The sequence below is a fragment of the Puma concolor genome, chromosome C2, assembly GCF_028749965.1.
Source record: "Puma concolor isolate L17-30 chromosome C2, mPumCon1.1.hap2, whole genome shotgun sequence".
NCBI classification, from domain to species: domain Eukaryota; kingdom Metazoa; phylum Chordata; class Mammalia; order Carnivora; family Felidae; genus Puma; species Puma concolor.
The window spans coordinates 5300172-5320586 of NC_141675.1; the positions used below are offsets into that span (position 1 = coordinate 5300172).

General features: G+C 39.1%; 1 protein-coding gene across 24 annotated transcripts in view; it reads right to left on the reverse strand.

Annotated features, from left to right (window-relative positions):
- Positions 1-20415, reverse strand: part of LRRFIP2 (LRR binding FLII interacting protein 2) — a 107545-nt gene that overhangs the window by 75759 nt on the left and 11371 nt on the right. For all 24 annotated transcript variants that reach the window (XM_086720401.1, XM_086720400.1, XM_086720421.1 and 21 more), the window contains one exon: positions 11476-11619. In XM_086720401.1, the coding sequence (XP_086576527.1) occupies positions 11476-11565 (90 nt within the window). In that variant the 5' untranslated portion in view covers positions 11566-11619. The remainder of the gene's footprint in view (positions 1-11475; positions 11620-20415) is intronic.

Sequence of the window (20415 nt, forward strand, 5' to 3'; positions counted from 1 at the left end):
TTCCAACATCCCTCAGCACTCAATTCCTTCTTAAAACTCTCAGCTCGTGGCTTTCTGCAATACTAACCTCCCAGTGTTCCTCAGGACTCTCTGATCTCTCCTCCTCAGAACTTATCATGAGCTCATTTTTCTCTACGAGCTCCTTAAATTTTAATGCAACCAAAGCTTCCAGGCTTAACTCCCTCTTTTTACTCTAGGCTCCACAGCCCCCCACACCCCACCCCAGGTGACACTGGTGACCCGTAAATCTTCTGTCCACCTCAGACTTTTCTCCCACTGTCCTGATCCAACTGGCGATTAGCTACTCGGGCTGTCCCACTGGAACCTGAGACTCAACGTGTTACAAACGGAATCTGTAGCCCTTCCTTTCGGCTTGCTCTTCCTCCTTCTGTTCCGGTCACCCAAAACCTGAGGTGAAGAATCAACACAATGCCCCTCTTTCTTTTTTTACGCCCCCCCCCAACACATACATTAGGTCATTCAACCTCAACTAGGTAGCTCCCGTCAAGACTCTCTCTCTCTACTATTCCTTCCATCCAAACTGTCCTCCCCACTCCCACTATCGCTGCCGTAACTCAGGCTCTTGGCGGCTCCAGCGAAGATGACTACAGCAGCTCCCCGGCTAGATTTCTGCCTCCTACCAGTCATTCTCCACATGGTAGCTAAACCCGTTATGCTACAAATCAAATCTGAAAAGGGTTTCACCCTTCAGTGGCTCCTCCACAACTTGCAAAACCAAATCTAAACTCCGCAGCACACAAACCCCTTCACGATTGGTCCCTACGGTCTCTCTAGCATCTTCTCCTCTCATTCCCCAACCTCTCCCCAGCCATACTGAGTTATCAGCCTGGCAGCTTCCCATATGGTTCTACTTGTTTCACACCTGCACGCCTGTAGAGCACTTAGAAAACAATACAGAGGGGCGCCTGGGTGGCGCAGTCGGTTGGGCGTCCGACTTCAGCCAGGTCACGATCTCGCGGTCCGTGAGTTCGAGCCCCGCGTCGGGCTCTGGGCTGATGGCTCGGAGCCTGGAGCCTGTTTCCGATTCTGTGTCTCCCTCTCTCTCTGCCCCTCCCCCGTTCATGCTCTGTCTCTCTCTGTCCCAAAGATAAATAAACGTTGAAAAAAAAAAATTAAAAAAAAAAAAAAAAAAAGAAAACAATACAGAAAAACCCGTAAAACAATACTGTTCACGGAGCTATGTATTAGAACTTTTAGAACATAGACAGGAAGGGTATCTTATGATTCTATTACAGTAGTTCCCTGTTGGGTGAGAGGGGTAGGGGAAGATAGGCCTCGGGAGTGAAACAAAGGACCCTAGACTTGGTTTATACTGTCTTCTTTCTCCCTTCTTTCTCATCTTTTTTTAATCTGAAACAATTATCACCAAACATTATACTATTATCAAAACCTTCCTGCATTTAATATTTTCAAAGAGTAGTGCATGAAACCACACACTTCAATGTCTTAAAAAAGAGAGAGAAACCTCTAGCTTTAAAACTTTTGTCCTACTGTGCTCATGTAACACTTTTCAAGGGAGGCAAATTAAAACTTTGTAATTTGACAGAAACGCATTTAACCAAGCCAACTGTGGAGCTGCCCGCCTGCATGTGTATCCATTAGATAAAACCCATGTAACTAGCATAAGAAGAAAAGACAAAATACGATCTCGATCTTTACAGACTACGCTTTAATTTCAAGAAACCTGAAATACAAAATTCTAGAAAGTGAAACATTCAAGGAAAATGACTAATTCAGGTAGCTAAGACTCAGAGTTTACTGTGTTTAATTTTGTTTATTTTTCCATGACACTCATGCCAAAAGAACCGTGAAAGACAAATTGAGACATAATATTTATTGTGTTGCTATGGTTTCCAGACTAACAAATAAAAATCATTACTCGATTTCTTAGCAACTTCCCTTTAGTAGAAAGTCTCAGGTACCATTTTTTCTTAATTAAATCTTACAACGTAATTATGGTTAACTACTTTCTATAAAGTTTTTGGTAGTTGAAGACCAACTGTATAAATTTTTCTGAGCACAAACAGCTACATGTATTAGACAAAATCTAGGGATTTTTAAGCCATTTTCTTCTGATGTCAAACGACTATATACTCCTTTTATTGAGACCTTTTGATGGCAAAATATTCTTTTGTAATGAGAGAGGAAATTTAAGATCACAGACTTTACTACTGAGGTCTGAATATAACCTAACAGAGAGATCACTCAGGAGAACTGAAACTTTGGATCTGCAGTGACACATCTAACCAAAGGGAAATTACGAATCACAGTAGAAATACTTTGGGAGAAAAAGAAAGGGTGTTGCCAGTAACGTCTTCATATTTAGGTTACTGATACTGTGCTGTTTGAACTTTTTTTTCCAAATTCCTGTAAGTCACAGGAATGGTAAAGATTATGACAATGAATGCTATACCAAATATATTTCAATCACACTGACACAAAACTAAATCTTGTTAATTTTGGTTAGAAGAACAAATCAAGAACAGGGAGATACTCAGAGTGACGCTGGCCATTACAGAGCCAGAACTCTGGCTCAGTTCCAGGGGTAAATGGGAAAAAAAATGGAGAGAGTTCTGAACTCAATGGACGCTGGTTGCATTCATGTATTAATGCCACTGGAAGGAATTCTAAATGACTAAAAACAACTTAGATTTGCTCTTTCAAAGGATTTGTCTAATAAAAACAGTAAGTACAGGGGGAGAATTTTTTTTAACTGGGTAGAAATAAAAATATAGTCACTCTCCAAAACTCTGAAAAATTAACTCACATTTCACAACCTTTTATAAATTTTTGAAGACCACTGTTGAGAACACTCGAAAGTACTTAAAAATTTTTTTTCTAATGTTCATTCATTTTTGAGAGAGACACAGAGTGTGAGCGGGGGAGCAGAGAGAGAGGGAGACACAGAATCTGAAGCAGGGTCCAGGCTCTGAGCTGTCAGCACAGAGCCCAACACGGGGCTTGAACCCACAGGCTGCGAGATCATGACCTGAGCCAAAATTGGGTGCTTAACCAACTGAGCCACCCAGGTGCCCCAAAAATATCTTAAACAAGAATAACTCTGCTTCCTATGAAGTCAGCTTTTCAGACAAATCGGATTTGCACAGAACAATGTGAATCAAACACAAAAGGATGATCAAAAAAGTGTCAGAATTAAGACTTGAGACTTGACCTTGAAATCCTTGGAGTGCTTTAGGACTCAACCTGAGGAATGATTACTTTCAACTCTATACTTCCTCCCTAGACAATCTCACCAATACTCACAATTTCAATTACGTTCTACATGCTCATAAGTCTCAATTTTTATCTACAGCCCAGACGTCTCCTTGGAACTCTTGATCCATATCCACAAACTGCCTCTTCATCATCTCCACTTAGATGCCTCCCGGACACCTTAAATACAATACACATAAATCCGTGATCCTCCCTCTCCAAGCCTCCTCCCCACTTGAATGTTCCCTACCACCACCCAGATGATGCACAATCCAAACCTTTCCCTCTCTGCTACCCAAACACAGCCACTCACCAAGCATCGACTACTTACTTCTCCGTCCCAACCACCTCTCAACATGCCCAGCGTCATACCTCTGGGCCAGGCCCCCACTGCCTCTGAAAGTCTCACGACTCATCTCCCCACATCCACTAATGTCCTTTTTGATATAATCTCCAACCTGCACTAAAGTCATCCTTTCAAGGCACAGATCTGATCACGTCATGCCCCTACACAAAACCTTTCAATGGTTTTCCACTGTTCTTAGGACACAGACCCAAATCCTAAATACAGTCTAAAAGAACCTGCCTCAGGGTTCTCAGCCTTGGCCCTACTGACATTTGGGCCAGATAATTCTTTGTTGTGAAGGTATCCTGTGCACAGCAAGATGTTTAGGGGCAACTCTGGTCTCTAGCCACAAGCTCTGGTAGCACACCCCTCCTCCTGTTATCTCCAAAATACCTCCACACATTGCCAAATGTCCTCTGGGAGACAAAATCACCCTTGGTTGAGAACCACTGGCTTATATGATCTGGCTCCTGCCTACCTCTCTGACTCCTCTCCTCCTTGCTGTGCATGTTGGTGTTAGTGATCTCACGGAAGGCATAATACTTTCAGGGTGTAGGAGCCCCCATGCAAATTTCAGTCCTACCCTTTCTAGCTATGTGACCTTGAGCAAGTTACTCACTTCTCCACACCTTGCATTCACCATGGATAAAATGAGAATAGCAGACCACCTCACGGCATCGTCATGAGGACTAAATCCCTTTAAAGAACTTAGGACAGTGACTCGTACATAATACAAGCTCAGGAATCAGTAAATATTAGCTGCTGTTATTATTCTTCGAATTCTCCATACTCTTTTAGTCTCAAAAGCTTGTCACACATTCTTCCCTCTGACTGGAAAGCTCTTACCTACATCTGGCAACTCTCTTTCCCCTCAATAATTCCACTCATTCTTCAGAACTCAGTTGAAAGGGCACTTCCTCAGGGAAGCCTTCCCAAAGCCCCCAAACATGTCAAGCCCCACTGCCACACACTCTTTAATAAAAGCATTTACTTTTTATTCAAAGCACTTAACACAGTTGCAAACAGATTACCGTATTTCCTTGATTCTAAGAATGCCGCTGATCAGCACTGACAATCACAACGTGCAAGACAAAAAAAGAAATTACCGTGTAAAATGTAGATACTAATTTTGAAGAAAAAAAAGGAACTGAAAGTTGAGCTAGTCCATTATGTAGTTTCCCCTGTAGAATCTAAGCACCACGAGGGCAAGGACTGTGTTAGACGTGTCTACCCCACATCCCTCATACCTGACACATGTGCTTGCAGAGAACAGGTGTGCATACTGAATGGATGACATTCAACATCTGTGCAGTTTTTTTCAACTCTATTCTTAAATGAAAGATGGTATTAACACCCATAAATATGGTGATTATGGTAATTCACAATACTTGCATCTTCAAAAGCTGCTATCCTTGTCAAAAGTTTTTCATCCTTAATTTATCCTAAAAATGAGTACGTTACTCAAGTAAAATAGTGAGGTAACCACAGGACCATTAGCTCTACCAACCTATTATAGTTAGCATTCCACAAAACAATAACACCAGATGAGGAAGGGTGCCTGGGAGGCTCAGTTGGTTAAGCATCTGACTTCGGCTCAGGTCATGATCTCATGGTGTGTGAGCCCTGCCTGCATCAGGCTCTGTGCTGACAGCATGGAGCCTGCCTGGGATTCTCTCTCTCTGCCCCTCCCCCACTCATATTCCATCCCCCCCATAAATAAATAAATAAATAAACAAACAAACAAATACATAAATAAATAAATAAACTAACAAACTTTAAAAATAGAAAACAGGGGCACCTGGCTGGCTCAGTTGGTTAAGCATTGGACTTCCACTCAGGTCATGATCTCATAGTCTGTGAGTTTGAGCCCCACATCGGTCTCTGTGCTGACAGCTCAGAGCCTAGAACCTGATTCAGATTCTGTGTCTCCCTCTCTCTCTCTCTCAAAAAAAAAAAAAAAAAAAAAAAAAAAAAAAAAAAAAAAAGCAAGCAAAAGCATTAAAAAAATTTTTTAATACAAAACAATAACACTGGACAGTATCTTTTAAACTATAAGCACAATTCTTCCCTTTATATCCTTCCATTCAGGCTGGTAATCCATAATCAAAACCCACAAGCTTCTGATTCTCACACCAGATGCCTGGATGACTATTACTTCTGTAGGCAGCAAAATGCAATCCAACCACTGACCATCAACAGATAAATGGATAAACAAAATGTAATATATCAAACAGTGGAAAATTATTCAGCCATAACAAAGGAGTGAAGTAATTTAAAGGAGGGGGAAGGAATGAAGTTCTGACACGTTACAACATGGATGAATCTTGAAATCCTTACGCTAAGTGAAAAAAAGGCAAATACAAAAGGATAAATACTATATAATTCTACTTATATGAAATATCCAGAATTAAGCAAACTCCTAGAGACCTAAAATAGATTAAAGGTTACCAGGGGCTGGAAGAAGGGGAATGAGGAGTTCTTACTTAATGGCTACAGAATTAACATGTGGGGTGATGAAAAGGTTTTGGAAATAGACAGTGGTGATGGCTACACAACATTGTAAATGGAATGAATGCCACTGAATTGTAGTCTTAAAATGGTTAAAATGGCAAATTTTGTTATATATATTATAATCACAACTTTTAAAAGATAATGTAAAATACCAAAAACCATTTCTTTTTTTTTTTTAATTTTTTTTTTTTCAACGTTTATTTATTTTTGGGACAGAGAGAGACAGAGCATGAACGGGGGAGGGGCAGAGAGAGAGGGAGACACAGAATCAGAAACAGGCTCCAGGCTCTGAGCCATCAGCCCAGAGCCCGACGCGGGGCTCGAACTCACGGACCGCGAGATCGTGACCTGGCTGAAGTCGGACGCTTAACCGACTGCGCCACCCAGGCGCCCCCCAAAAACCATTTCAAAAGCATACCAAAAACATTTCAAATGGGTGAATTATATCTTAATAAAGCTATTTTTAAAAAATGAAATCTGAAAGCTCTAGCAGCCACAAATGTTGAAAAGAAATAAAACCTTCCTTCGTTATCACAAGTAGGTATATGCTCCAAACACGTCCACACGTACATCTGCTCAACAAGTCTCTGAACACTCCATTTGCTAGACTCCAACTCCAGCTCCTATAAAATCAATTTCTATGCTCGTCACTGATCTTTTAGATTTAAGAGAACTGTCCATTAAGAGCATGAATCTTTTTGGGTCCTGGATCTCAAGGGAAATCACAGAATTTTAGAGCTGGAAGGACTCTCAGATCATAAGATCCGAAATTAAGCAATGTTCTGATAACTTCCATTTGGAGAGATGTGCATGAAACATGTTTTCTTCGTATTTTCAGCTCCAAAACAAGGAGATTAGTAATATTCCAGGCTTCTTGATACCTTAAAAAGACTGTTTGCTATCCCTTCAAAGGCTTAACTTCTTCTGGGAACACTCACCATAACATTCACCCAACTTACTGCAAGTAAGGCGCAAGGCGGCATAAGCAGCTTTTGCCCAACCCTCATCTTTTTCCTTTGGAGAGCCAGCAGCCTCAGGCTTCCCAATTGGGTACACTCTGTGCTGTTAGGTAATTTTCGCTTAAAGTCCATGCTTCAACTGCATTTCCCCCAAACCTCTGGAACAATCAAAGCCAAACAAGCAAGAAAGGAAAGAATCCGCATTGGTCTTCTGACGCCCTAGAGGACTTGCTGGTGACCCCTTCTGACTCAGCTCCTCTGAGCTCTTCTGAGAGCTGTGACAGACCAACACCCCCCCCCCCCGCCCCCGCCCCCAGCCGCAGAGCAGTCACATGCCTACTACACGGTGGGACTTCTAAATCCATCCACATTCCTGCCTTCCCAGAGCAATCTTCAAACTTCTAAATGTCCTTCTTAGAATGTACACAGGTCTTACAAAACAAAGACTTCGACCCCTGTAGATGGGTGGTGATAATGGTTACACAACAATGTGAATGTACTTAAAGCCACAGAATCCTACATTTTAAAAATGGTTAAGATGCTAGGTTTTGTGTGTGTTTTACCACAATGTACTCAGTTCCGTATTTAGCAGGCAAACTATCCAGTCTGCAGAATGTATTTATGCCTTTTGTTTCTTTTCCTCCTCATTCTCCCCAGTTCCCTGACTTGGGACCAACGGAGGAGCAAAGAAACCTGAGCAAATAGTAAGCAGGAGGAAAAAGAGATTATTTTTCTGTATTTATGGCATTCCCTGTCTACTGCAAAAAGCAATTTGAAGTGAGAAAAGAAAAATTAAACACTTAAAATTTAACTATAAAAAAAAGGATTAAGCTATTGTCCTCTTTAAAAATGATAAGGGTGGGGCGCCTGGGTGGCGCAGTCGGTTAAGCGTCCGACTTCAGCCAGGTCACGATCACGCGGTCCGTGAGTTCGAGCCCCGCGTCAGGCTCTGGGCTGATGGCTCGGAGCCTGGAGCCTGTTTCCGATTCTGTGTCTCCCTCTCTCTCTGCCCCTCCCCCGTTCATGCTCTGTCTCTCTCTGTCCCAAAAATAAATAAAAAACGTTGAAAAAAAAATTTTTTTTATTTTTAAAATTTTTTTTTTTCAAACGTTTATTTATTTTTGGGACAGAGAGAGACAGAGCATGAACGGGGGAGGGGCACAGAGAGAGGGAGACACAGAATCGGAAGCAGGCTCCAGGCTCTGAGCCATCAGCCCAGAGCCTGACGCGGGGCTCGAACTCCCGGACCGCGAGATCGTGACCTGGCTGAAGTCGGACGCTTAACCGACTGCGCCACCCAGGCGCCCCATTGAAAAAAAAAAAAAATTTTTTTAATAAAAATGACAAGGGTTCTGTTCATTTTTGTTTCTTCCTAACTTCAGGCATGTTGTGTGTGTGTGTGTGTGTGTGTGTGTGTGTGTGAGTGAGTGAGTGAAAGGAGAAAATAAGGATTAAGGACTATCTGCGAGTGTCAACCAAGCAATGTATGAATGGACAATTAAGAATTGGCTATGAAAACTGTAAAGGAAAGAAAAATAACCACAAGGAATATATGAAAGAATTGTTAAAACTGCCGAACTTCTAAAGTTTTCAAACCACTACATCACACATTGGGCACCCATGCAAATAAAAGTCGTCAATTTAGTAAAAACTGTCCCTTTCACGTTGAAGGCTAAGATCAGCTTTTTGACCAGATTATTGGAGATGGTATATTCATATTGAGAGCTCTGAAAACAGAAACATAAACTAGAAATACTGGCCTTTTAAACCCTTTTATAGTACTAACTTTTATTATTATACTATAACTTATCATTTAATAATCGGATTAAATTTGTTATTGCATAGCAAAATAATAATATACAGGGAGGAAAACAATCTGGAAGTATAAAAAACTGACCATCCAAGTGTATTTTGGTTCATGGTCCCCAAACCTGACTGGCCATCAAAATCCTCTGGGAGGAAGTGTGTGTGTAGGTGTTTGTGCATACCCATACGTGCACACACACTTAAACACAGGTTTCTGAGCTCAACCCCCACAGATTCAGATTCACAAGCACAGGTAAGGCCTGGGAATCTGAACGCTGAAAAATTTCCCTGAGTCTGGCAATCAAAAATGTTTTAGAACACCTATCTTACTACATTTTTTTTTTACCAAAAAAAGACTCTTTTACCTGTATTCTCACTTTCAATTATGACATTAATAAGCAACAAAATAGCCACTGCAAGCCTAACACTATGCTGAAGGTTTACATGCTTTATTTTCTTTAATTGCCACAACAGCCTTATAATACAGGAAGACAATACTGTTCCCATTTTACAGATGAGGGAACTGAAATCCACAGTAGCTACTTAACAAAATTACTCAACCAGCAACTAGCAGGGCCAGAATTAAAAGCCACACTTACAACTCTCCAAAGCCTGCCTATTCTGGAAAAGTATGGTACAGTAGAATGAACAATGGCTTTACAGAGCTGAATTTGAGCCCCAGGTCTCGTACCTTTTAGACATTCATCTCAGCTTCGTCCGTTTCCTTGTCTGTAAATAAGGCTAATAACAATACCTATCCTACCTAACACACAAAGTTATTATGAGAATCAAGATGTGCAAGTACTTTCAAAATCATGAAAAGTTACAGAAAACAAACTGGGGGAGTTGGAGAATATTGAGTAACAGTATAGCATAGCGAGTGTTTGAATGCTCAGACCTTGGAGCCAGACTTCATGTGTTTGAACCCAAGCTCTGCTATTTCCTGCCTATGTGACCTGAGGAAAAATATTTAACTCTTCTGTGAGATGGTTTCTTTATCTGTTAAGATGGAGATAAAAATAAAACCAATCTCAGAATTTTGTGAAGATTAAATGAATTAATGCAGTTTGAATGCTTACAATAGTATTTGTCACATAGTAAGTATGCAAGTGTTAAATGTTTAAAGGCACCCACTTTTGCAAATGAAGTGTCACATCCAAAAAAAAAAAGAGTTGAAACATTTAGTAAAATACAGACAAGCCTAGAAGGTGCTCACATTTGCTTTCCTTATAGAAATCTGGATAAATCTCTCCAATTTGGGAGGTAAACATCTTGAGTAGTTTCAGTTTTCAACTAAAACTATGTGGCTCCCAAAATGCCTCATTTTTGCAAATACTTAACATCACTATAACTCCTTTTCATTCCATTTTCAAGTATCTTTTACCCTTTTATCTGAAAATAGCTCACTTGATTTTTTTGAGAGAGAAAAGAGAGGGGGCGCAAGTGAATGAGGGGCAGAAAAGAGAGAGGGAGAGAGACAGAGAGAGAGACAGAGAGAGAGAGAGAGAAGCAGGGCTCACCCAGTTTGGGAATCAGGCTCACCCGATGTGGGGCTTGAACTCACAAACTGTAAGATCACATGACCTGAACCGAAGTCAGATGCTTAATGACTGAGCTACCCAGGCGCCCCTCACTTGAGGTTTTTTAAATATCACAATTTTGTCAACCGTTTTTAGATCACTTTTGTTTTTGCCTCAAACATCGTTCTACAGAATTTGACTTCTAATTCAAAAGCTAACTGAGTAGCTGACCAGAGGAAAAAGTTAACAAAGAGCTGGATCAAAAAGAGACCGTATAATATGTCAAAAGGAAACAGCACTAGCCCTAAATGAGCTATTTACTAAGAATAACAAAGAGGAAGTGGTGAGGGCCTAATCCTCACAAAAAGAATATAATTTAATAACGCTCTACCCAATTCTCGTGCCAGATTAGTTTACCGTCAGGTCTGCAGCTGCAGACAGAGTCAGAGTCTGAAACAAAGTTGGCACCTCACTAAGAAATCACAGCTGGGAGTTATCTTAAATTTCCAACATGCAACAGGAAATGCTGCCAGTGATTCAAAGGTGACAGCCCTTTCCATTTGTTTCTTTCTCCTAAGTTGTCAACAAACCAAAACAAAAATGCTGCAGAAGCTCTGGTACTAGCTAAAAGTTAAACATAGAAATTCCAACGCAGTATTTCAAAACCCAGCTAAAGCAACTGAATCTGAGCAGACACCAAACAAGGATTGTTTCCGCCAACATTTATACGGTGCCTCCTGGAATATGTTAACAGTACAGCCCATGAGCGTTTCTATGATACAGCTGTCAGATTTGCCACATTCTAATTACGTTAAGTTTCAATACTGAAGGTTAATTACAAATTTCAAAACATTCCAACAGGTACCTCAAAGTAATCCGCAACAAATAAAAGGAAAAACTAATTTCAGGTAAGAGGCACAGCCAAATAAAGAGACGGTAACTGTATTTCACTCCAACACATCATTTCGAGGCCACATATAACATCTCACAGTAAGCATTCTGAAATTAGCTCAGTTAACGAGAAAGTCTACCGAGATCTACCCCCCGCCCCCCGGCTTTTGCAAAGACTCAGTGTTGGGAGGGGGTTTTCCAGACACACCTCTCTGGCAATGTTACTCAAAGCTTCATCTTCTGCAGAAAATCGGTCTTTTACAGGCGTCCTTTTCCTTCCAGAACCAGGCGTCCCCATGTTGTCTTCTTAACAGGTCCTTAACTGTGAAACGTGATTTCACTGTTTTCAGCCCTGAAATAAACAGACACAGAATAACTTAGGATGTTTCTCTTTGTATCACTTTAAAGCTCCTTTATACATTTGCTTTTAGAAATGTGAAGTTATGTTTCTGTATTTAATTTACATGTAAATTAGTCACCAAATACTTTTTCCCCCTATCAAATTATGCCAATAAATTTTAGAATACTTAAATTTATACTTTTTTACCATACTACTCACGGCAACCTACTAGAATGTGTGGTAATATTAGCCTCAGAAAACTGCGGTCAGTAGTAATTCTTATCAGTATACAGTATACTTATCAGTATAAAATTAATACAGGTATTGCTAAAACTTATTCCCATTCCAGAGCAAAAAAAAAAAAAAAAAAAATTTCAGAAAAGTCATTCAGTCTAAAGCTCTGAAAGAACGTATCAAGAAATTTTAGTATAGAACTTTAAACTTACAAAGGTAAGTTGGCTGTTTAATGTAATTTAAGAAACAATTCCAATTAAACTATTACCACATAAAAGAACAAATGAAGGCTTATTATTCTGCAATTAACAATAACTAACACTGTCCACACAACAAATATCTGAGTGCCTGTCACTGCCAGGTACTGTGGAAAGTGCCAAAGATACAGTGACAAATTAAACTGACTCAGGCCAATGATTAAGAATGTATCTGTGGATCTATTATTATTGTGGTTATTATGAAAGAGACCTATTTTTACAAAAGAGAGAAGAAAAATTCATCTGCCAGGATTAAATAATAAGGATAATAAAGATCATCTAACCTTCCAAACACATGGTATTTGAAATTAAAGATTCCCATGAGAAAAAGCATCCCCATTTGCATGACCTCCCTCTCTCCTATACACATTCCTGAGAAGTACGGCTCATTTAGTAAAATACTCATTAACTTAAAAAAATTTTTTTCCTAGCTTTAACAAAATAAACTGACAAAATTTCATTACACTGTGAGTCACAAAGGAATTCTCATGTAAGTCTGTCCCAGTAGAATAAACTATATAAAACTCCAAGTGACTTTAATGTGTTGGAATTTACTTGGTTCAGGCAAACTAAAATAGAACTTCATCAATTCACTCTTCTAAAAAAAGTCTTCTCCAATGAAAATTCAAGCCATTCCCCTCTTATCTGACACCATTTCTTATTCCCACATAGCTAGCATGCTATGTTTGTCAATCAAAATGAAGACGGATGATAATTCATTACCCTGCCACAGAAAATCTATCTGGGCACGATAAGCAATGGAAACAAAGAGAAAGAATGTAGGCCTGAAACCAGCAGCTGATAAGTCCCAGCCACAAATCGAGACAATTTCTGAAAAGCTCCGTGCTGGTTTTTCAGAAGTCTCCCATCATCCCCATGCTCAGCATCATTTTAAAGACCATACACCTTAATAGTAACAATGCACAAATACTAGTCACCTACTGAGAAAAAAAGCAGCAGGTAACGCTTTTCAAAGACAGGAGTGACAATTTAACCGATGCACAGTGATATCACCCAGTATCTGTCCTTCAGCTAGCTTTCCAAGGGCACATTCAAAGACCATTCACAGAAACAGGAGACAAAAGCAGGCATTTTCTAATTCCAGGAACATAAAAATAATTACAGAAGAAATTAAGATTGTATCAAAAGTTTAACAGCGGTTTCATTAGAAGGAAAAGAATTATGGCTGCGCTTTTTCTTCTTCTTTTTGATTCTCTAGCATTCCAACAACATCAGGGAGAGATGCACTTAAAAAAAAGTAATGAAAACACTCAGGTCCAAGGCTCAAAGAAGAAAGTGGCCCCAAAGTGGATCACACCCAAGTTAGGCCCCATACACCACACAGCTGACACACACTATCTGAAGCCACTGCTGGAGACACTCTTTTGAATGTATTTCTTTTTCCTCTTTTTCCATAACCCATTTCCTTCTTTCTCAACAAACACTGCCCTAGACCTCAGACCTGTCAGGATATTCCTAGCACACAGATTTACATAAAGAATTATCTTTTCTTAAAAATGCTCCAAACGAAACTGTCCCAACAGGCTCCGGGCTAGCCAGCCCGGCGAGAAAGATGACAAGAAAAAAGAAACACAGGATAAGCGGGAAATGGGAACAACTTCTGGTCTTCCTTGTCCTTCTTGTCTTATCTGTCGGGAGTATCTAGTTTCAATGACTCATTGGTCAGGTCCTATCACCATTTTCAGGTGCACATGAGGCAGATCAACCATTACCTATGTCAAAAAGCAATCTAACGTTTTTGAAAGAATTACACGATTTGTACTCTGTAGGCAGACATCCTCACTAATACTAGAAAGGGTAAAGCTTTTCAGCTCCTATGCAATCTATCTTCAAAATGACAAAAATAAGGATACAGACTCAAAAGGTGATCTCAAATAGACTATTTCCAGTTTCTGATCCTGAAGGACTTTCAGTAAATTTCTATCGCAAGGTTTCCTCAAGTCCACATTCTTCAGGAGCCATATTCATCTCTTCCAGCTTTTCCTTAATGGTATCAACCAAACCAAGAGCTAAACCTTTACATCCACCGCCAAAAACAAAACTGCCCACATTTTTGTCAAGTCCGTAACCCAATGTGAAGCTGATTTTCTCCAGCTGCTTTTGTCATTAAGGATCTGCTACCTAAGGGAAAGTAGGGAATTACCTTCAAGGATGTTGTGAAACCTAAACCTTCCAAAACAGATCAACAAGGCTTTCTCTTCTCCAATGAGCTCACATGCAATCGATTTCTGAAAAACAGGCATTATGCCACATTAAGTGACACTTAAATCATGATACTGTTCACTTTTGTGCGAACAGAACGGGGATGTAGTATCAGTACGTCACATTCTAAATATAGCCCACTTAGAGAGTTCTGTCTGGATCCCAATAGTTGCAGTTCCTTTATATCTGAGTACTTCATCCTGGGGAACTCAAAATATTGGCATAGGTCTTTGTGTCAGGGTCCTCACTACAGTTAACGCCAGTCTGCGCAGTAAAACATTTGCTAGTTATTCAGCAAATCCCAGCAGCTGGAATGGCACTTGAACTAAAGACGAATGTGAGCACAGCTGTTGCTACTGGACTAAATTTAAAGGGAGAGGATCTGAGTTCAACGGCTACCCTGCCCTTTGCCGTGCCTGAGCCTTGGTTTCTTCACTCACGGCACAGACAGATCAACCATCCAGCTATCCAACACGGTGAATGGGAGGCTCAAGTGAGTTCAGACAAATGCGAACACTCAATAAACTCATAAAGCACTCCATAAATGTTTCAAGCGTCTTAAATTAACTATCTCTTTACACATTTAGCTTATGAAGTAGACAAAGGGGCAATCCTTGCCTTTCTTTACATGTTCATACGCTTAACTAAACAAAAACACCCTCAAGTTATTTCCTCCAGCATGCATTATGTGGTATCATTAACAATGTTAAGAATATTTGCTGAAGCATGGAACAATCTAGAAAAAATAGAAACACCTTAAATTATAATCATTATACTATGTAGCACTTTTATGTAATAAAAAAATTTTTAAAGAAAAAAATTTTAAGGTGTTTTGTGGTATTCAAAGTCTTATTTTTGAAAATCCAAATGAATACACAAGTTTTAGAAGTATGGCCTTATGATGGGAGTTAGTGCCCTTATGAGAACACAAATGACTTAGAACATAGAGGTCATTTAATGATGGTTCACTTAAGATCTTTCAATGTAAGGGGCGCCTGGGTGGCTCAGTCGGTTGAGCGGCTGACTTCGGCTCAGGTCATGATCTCACGGTCTGTGAGTTCAAGCCCCGCGTCGGGCTCTGTGCTGACAGCTCGGGGCCTGGAGCCTGTTTTGGATTCTGTGTCTCCCTCTCTCTGACCCTCCCCCGTTCATGCTCTGTCTCTCTCTGTCTCAAAAGTAAATAAACGTTAAAAAAAAAAAAATTAAAAAAAAAAAAGATCTTTCAATGTAAATTTTACCTCAAAAGAAAAATTCCTCTCAACAAACACTAAATTCTAGTTAATAAGACACATGGTAAATATTTAGGGTTGAAGCAAGTGATATCTGCTGCTTATTTTGAAATGCATCCACCCTCCCAAAAAAAGATGGAACAATAAATAGAGGAATGGATAAAGCATAGTAGGAGATAAAGTATAATCAAATATTAGTAGTGGAATCCAGGTAGTAAGTACATGAGTGTTCACAGTAGAACTCTCTTCAACTTTTCTGTATGTTTCAAAATGTGTACAATAAAGTGTTAGAAAAAATAACTGGTTGAGAAAGGTAGATAACCAAGGGAACAAAAGACATGGGAACTGGGAATTTCAACCAAAATCTTGATTTTTACTGTAATCACGGTACAGAAGAATACCAATAGTTATGTATACATTAGAAAGATTATAGGCAAAGGAGAGAATGGCTCCACTGCTGGCTAGAAGACAACGAAATGAAGAGGGAAAGGCAGGGGAGGAGCAAAGCGGCAGCAGAGGGAGGTAGGGAAGGAGGTAGGGAGGCATGAGGGAAGGCAGGCAGGTAGGCAAGAGGAAAGAATTAACAGTTAAAGACATCAGTCCTGCAAATATCTAGATGAGATTCACAAAATGAATAAATCATTAACAGAATCTACGGAAAGAATAAAAGGTACATGTAGAAATTGAGGCTAAGTATAAAATGAAAATACGGGGGGCGCCTGGGTGGCTCAGTCAGTTGAGCGTCTGACTTCAGTTCAGGTCAGGATCTCAAGGTTTCTGAGTTTGAACCCCATGTCTGGCTCTGTGCCGACAGCTTGACTCTGGAGCCTTCTTTAGATTCTGTGGCCCTCTCTCTTTGCCCCTCCCCCGCTCACGGTCTGTCTCAAGAATAAACAAACGTTAAAAAAGAAAGATGGAAAGAAGGAAAGAAAATACGCATATATGAGGCAAAATTGGAAGACCTGGCAGAACATGAAAGGTAGATGTTAAACACAAACTAAATCTCAGGAGAATATTAAAACCTAGAATGGTTAAATTAAGCTTACATTTTACAAAATACAATGCTTATTATATTTCTTATATTTTATATTTCCATGAGAACCTGTATAATCACATCTCCAACTTCCACATTCAGTAGTCCTAAGAATTAACAAAAATTTAAAGTCTCCTATTTTGAATACATACTGTTCACATACACCCAAAACAACTGCAAATCTTTCCATTTCCTACTTTCATAAAGATGACATACAGTGGTTGCACTTCCTTCCTTGCTAACCATGTTTAAATAAATTAGCTCTAATGGGCTGTATGTTTGACATGATTTACAATACTATTTTCATCAACTGTGCAGAACCCATATTAGGAAGATGTGCTCTTAACCAACAACTGTATTCTCAGTATGCCCTGAGAAGTAAACCATTTTCTAGTATCAAATTCTCTCCTTTTCCTATGCCTTTTAAAAAGTATGTCAGTGTGTCAACTATACTCAGAAAAAAAAAAAAAAAAACAACACCCCAGAAATGTTATGTGTAGACATACACTCAGAGGATGAAAGGAAGGGAGAGAAAATTACATATTGCTGAGGACAGGTCAGACTTAAAAGCATGCCATAAAGCAGAACAGCAAAAAAAAAAAAAAAAAAAAAAAACCAAAAAAAACCAAAACAAAACAAAGTATTAGGGAGAATAACAGAACCTTAGGCAGCAAAAAACAAAGATAAAACCAAACACTAGGAAGATATAGGGAAGCATGCAGTAAAGATGTGATTTTTTTTTCTAATGTTTATTTATTTATTTTGACAAAGAATGTGAGCGAGCAGGGGAGGGGCAGAGAGAGAGGGAGAGAATCCCAAGCAGGCTCTGCGCTGCCAGCACAGAGCTCGATGCGAGGCTTTATCTCAGGAAACCGGACACTCAACCAACTGAGCCAGCCAGGCGCCCCCCACATATCCTTTCCCAACGGTGTTCTCTGAAGCACAAAAGCTTTTATTTTGAGGAAGTCAGTTTACCTATTTTTTCTTTTGTTGTTTCATTCAATTTGATGTCATTCCTAAAAAAGCACTGCCTACCCAAATATCTCAATGACGTATTCCTATGTTTTCTTCTCAGAGTTGTACAATTTCAGCTCTTACTTTTATGTCTATGATCCATTTAGAGTTAATTTTTATATATGGTCTGAGGCATGGTACCAACACTATTCTTTTGCCTGTGGATGTCAACTTGTTCTAGTACCATTTGTTGAAAAGACTATTCTTTCTGCAACTGAATGGTCTTGGCAGCCTTGTCAAACACCAACTGACCCCAAAAGTAAGGGTTTATGCGTGGACCCTCCATTCTATTCCATTGATCTATCTATATCCATATCAACATAAACATCCTTCTGTCAGTATCATGCTGTCTTGATTACTGTAGCTTTGCTACAGTTTTATTTTTTATCTTTTAATGTTTGTTTACTTTTGAGAGAGAAAGCAAACACAAGCAGGGGAGGAACAGAGAGAAAGAGGGACAATGGATCCAAAACGGGCTCTGAGCTGTAAGCCCATAGCCTGATGTGGGGCTTGAACTCATGAATCATGAGATCATGACCTGAGCTGAAGTCAGATGCTCAACCGACTGAGCCACCCAGGCATCCCTACAGTAAGTTTTAAAACTGGGACGAGTGAGTCAACTTTGTTCTTCTTAAGATTTTGGTGCCTTATATTTCCAAATAAATTTTAGGATTAACATGTCACTTTAAAAAAAAGAAAAGCAGCTGGGATTTTGATAGGGATTACATTAAATCTATAGTTCACTTTGGGAAATATTACCATCTTAACAATATTAAGATTCTAATCAATTAACATGGGATTTATTCAGACCTTTAATTCTATTCTATGTTTTGTGATTTTCAATGAGTAATTCGCATACTTCTTTTATTAAATTTATTCCTATATCACAGGGGTCACTTTAAAGCTCAAATAGACATAAAAGTTTCTATAAAATGTAAAATGCTATGGAAATATGTGATACCGCCGACACTAAAAAACAAAATATCTAAAATCACGATAGGCAAAAGAGAAGGTAGTGAAGTACAGAATTCAGAAGTATATCCCATGGCTAAGGTTAATCTTAATTGAGCCACAGGTGGGTGAGGGAATTGCATATTTTCAAACACAAATATAATCCAACACTACATCTATATACTTAGTAGGAAGGCATTTTTCACTATTTCTAATTTACTAGACATGTGGCAACAATAAAAGGAACTGGAAATCCTTTTCCTGAACTATACAAGTGTGTGTTTTCTTTGTGGAGCAGATAGAATTATTACTGAAATACTTCTTCCGTCAAAAGAAATGAAAATCAAAACCAACATGACAGAAGTGTGCTAACTAACCTGCGTTACTGATAATACAATAGATGGGGCCAGAATTAAGCCCCAAAGGAGAAAAGAACTTAAATTAGCCTTAGACCTTTCTAATTCTAATTCTAATTCATCACTAAGATGAATTCTATTGACAATACTTATACTAACTATATTCTAATAAAAAAAGTAAAACTTAAAACACAGTGCAAGAGGAAAAATTACTTATCAAAAATTGATAAATATGATCATTTTAATTTCTTTTTAGTAAAACCACACACAAAACTGAAAATGACCCGAATTGACAGCAATAGCTTTAAGTCAAGGCCAATCAAAATGATGTAATAAATTGTGGTAGTAGAAAACTCATGGAAAGGAAGCAAAGACAAGGACATATTTTGATATTATGCCCATAAGGTACAAAAAGATAACAAAACCATATATACGGTATGACTGCAAATATGTAAAACCTCATACACACGAATAATGAAGAACATAGGCAATATATATAAAACAGAATTTTCCTTTTTTCATAAGCTTTATATATTGTGAAAAAACATTTTATCAAAAAAATGATTTAAATTAAAAGCTACAATTATGGGCTAATTCATAGTATGAAAATATAAACTTAAAGGACTAACCAACTTTGAAATTATATTAATAAACTGATAAAGAGGAAAGATTTATTTAATCTGTCAGAGCAACTGCAAAGTAAGACTGTAAAAATTTATGTTGGTCATCTCTGGTAAAACTATAATTTTCTAACAGATTTCCCAGTAACCATCACTTTTATAGGCATAATGAAATTCTAAGTAAGTGGGAAACACATTGCTAATTTTAAATAGAATGAGCACCACTGGATTAACTCTGAAAATTAAAAATCTGACTTGCATCAAGTCAAAATTAGAACAAAGAAGCAAGCATTAATTCCTCTAAAGTCCTGGGGAAAAGCACTAATTTTTAAGCCTACAACTTTCATTATCAAAGCAAAATCCTTTGAAATTTTCAGCTTTTCCTGAAGACCTTTATTCTATGAACGCTTCTACCCATGTAGCTCACTGAGTGGAAAATACAATAGTAGCGACTTGAGATGCTCTTGGAGTAGAAAGGGAGAGGCCAACATCTCTCTTGAGCCATGTTGGTCAGGTTTGTATAGCTTAAACCTGTCTTACAAAGGGCAAAGTAATGCCCTGAAATGGTAGGCAACACACCAATCAGGCCCATAAAAGGGAGAAGTCAACAAGATATCATGCAACGTAAGTTCAATGTTCACAACGGAAGGATCAGAGAAGAGAGCCGAGCTGACAGTACAGCTGCGAGTAGCCAATCCACGTGCCATTCCAATCTAAAGCCACATGCCACGAGCTGCACCTTACATGCACGACTTCTGCTCCAAAAAGACCTCACGTCAACACGTGGGTGGCTCCTTTGCATACAAATTAAGAGAAACTGACCCTCCTCCCACAGAAACTTCCCCAGAAGTTACGGACATGAGACGCCAGATTCAAAGGGTCTACAGAATG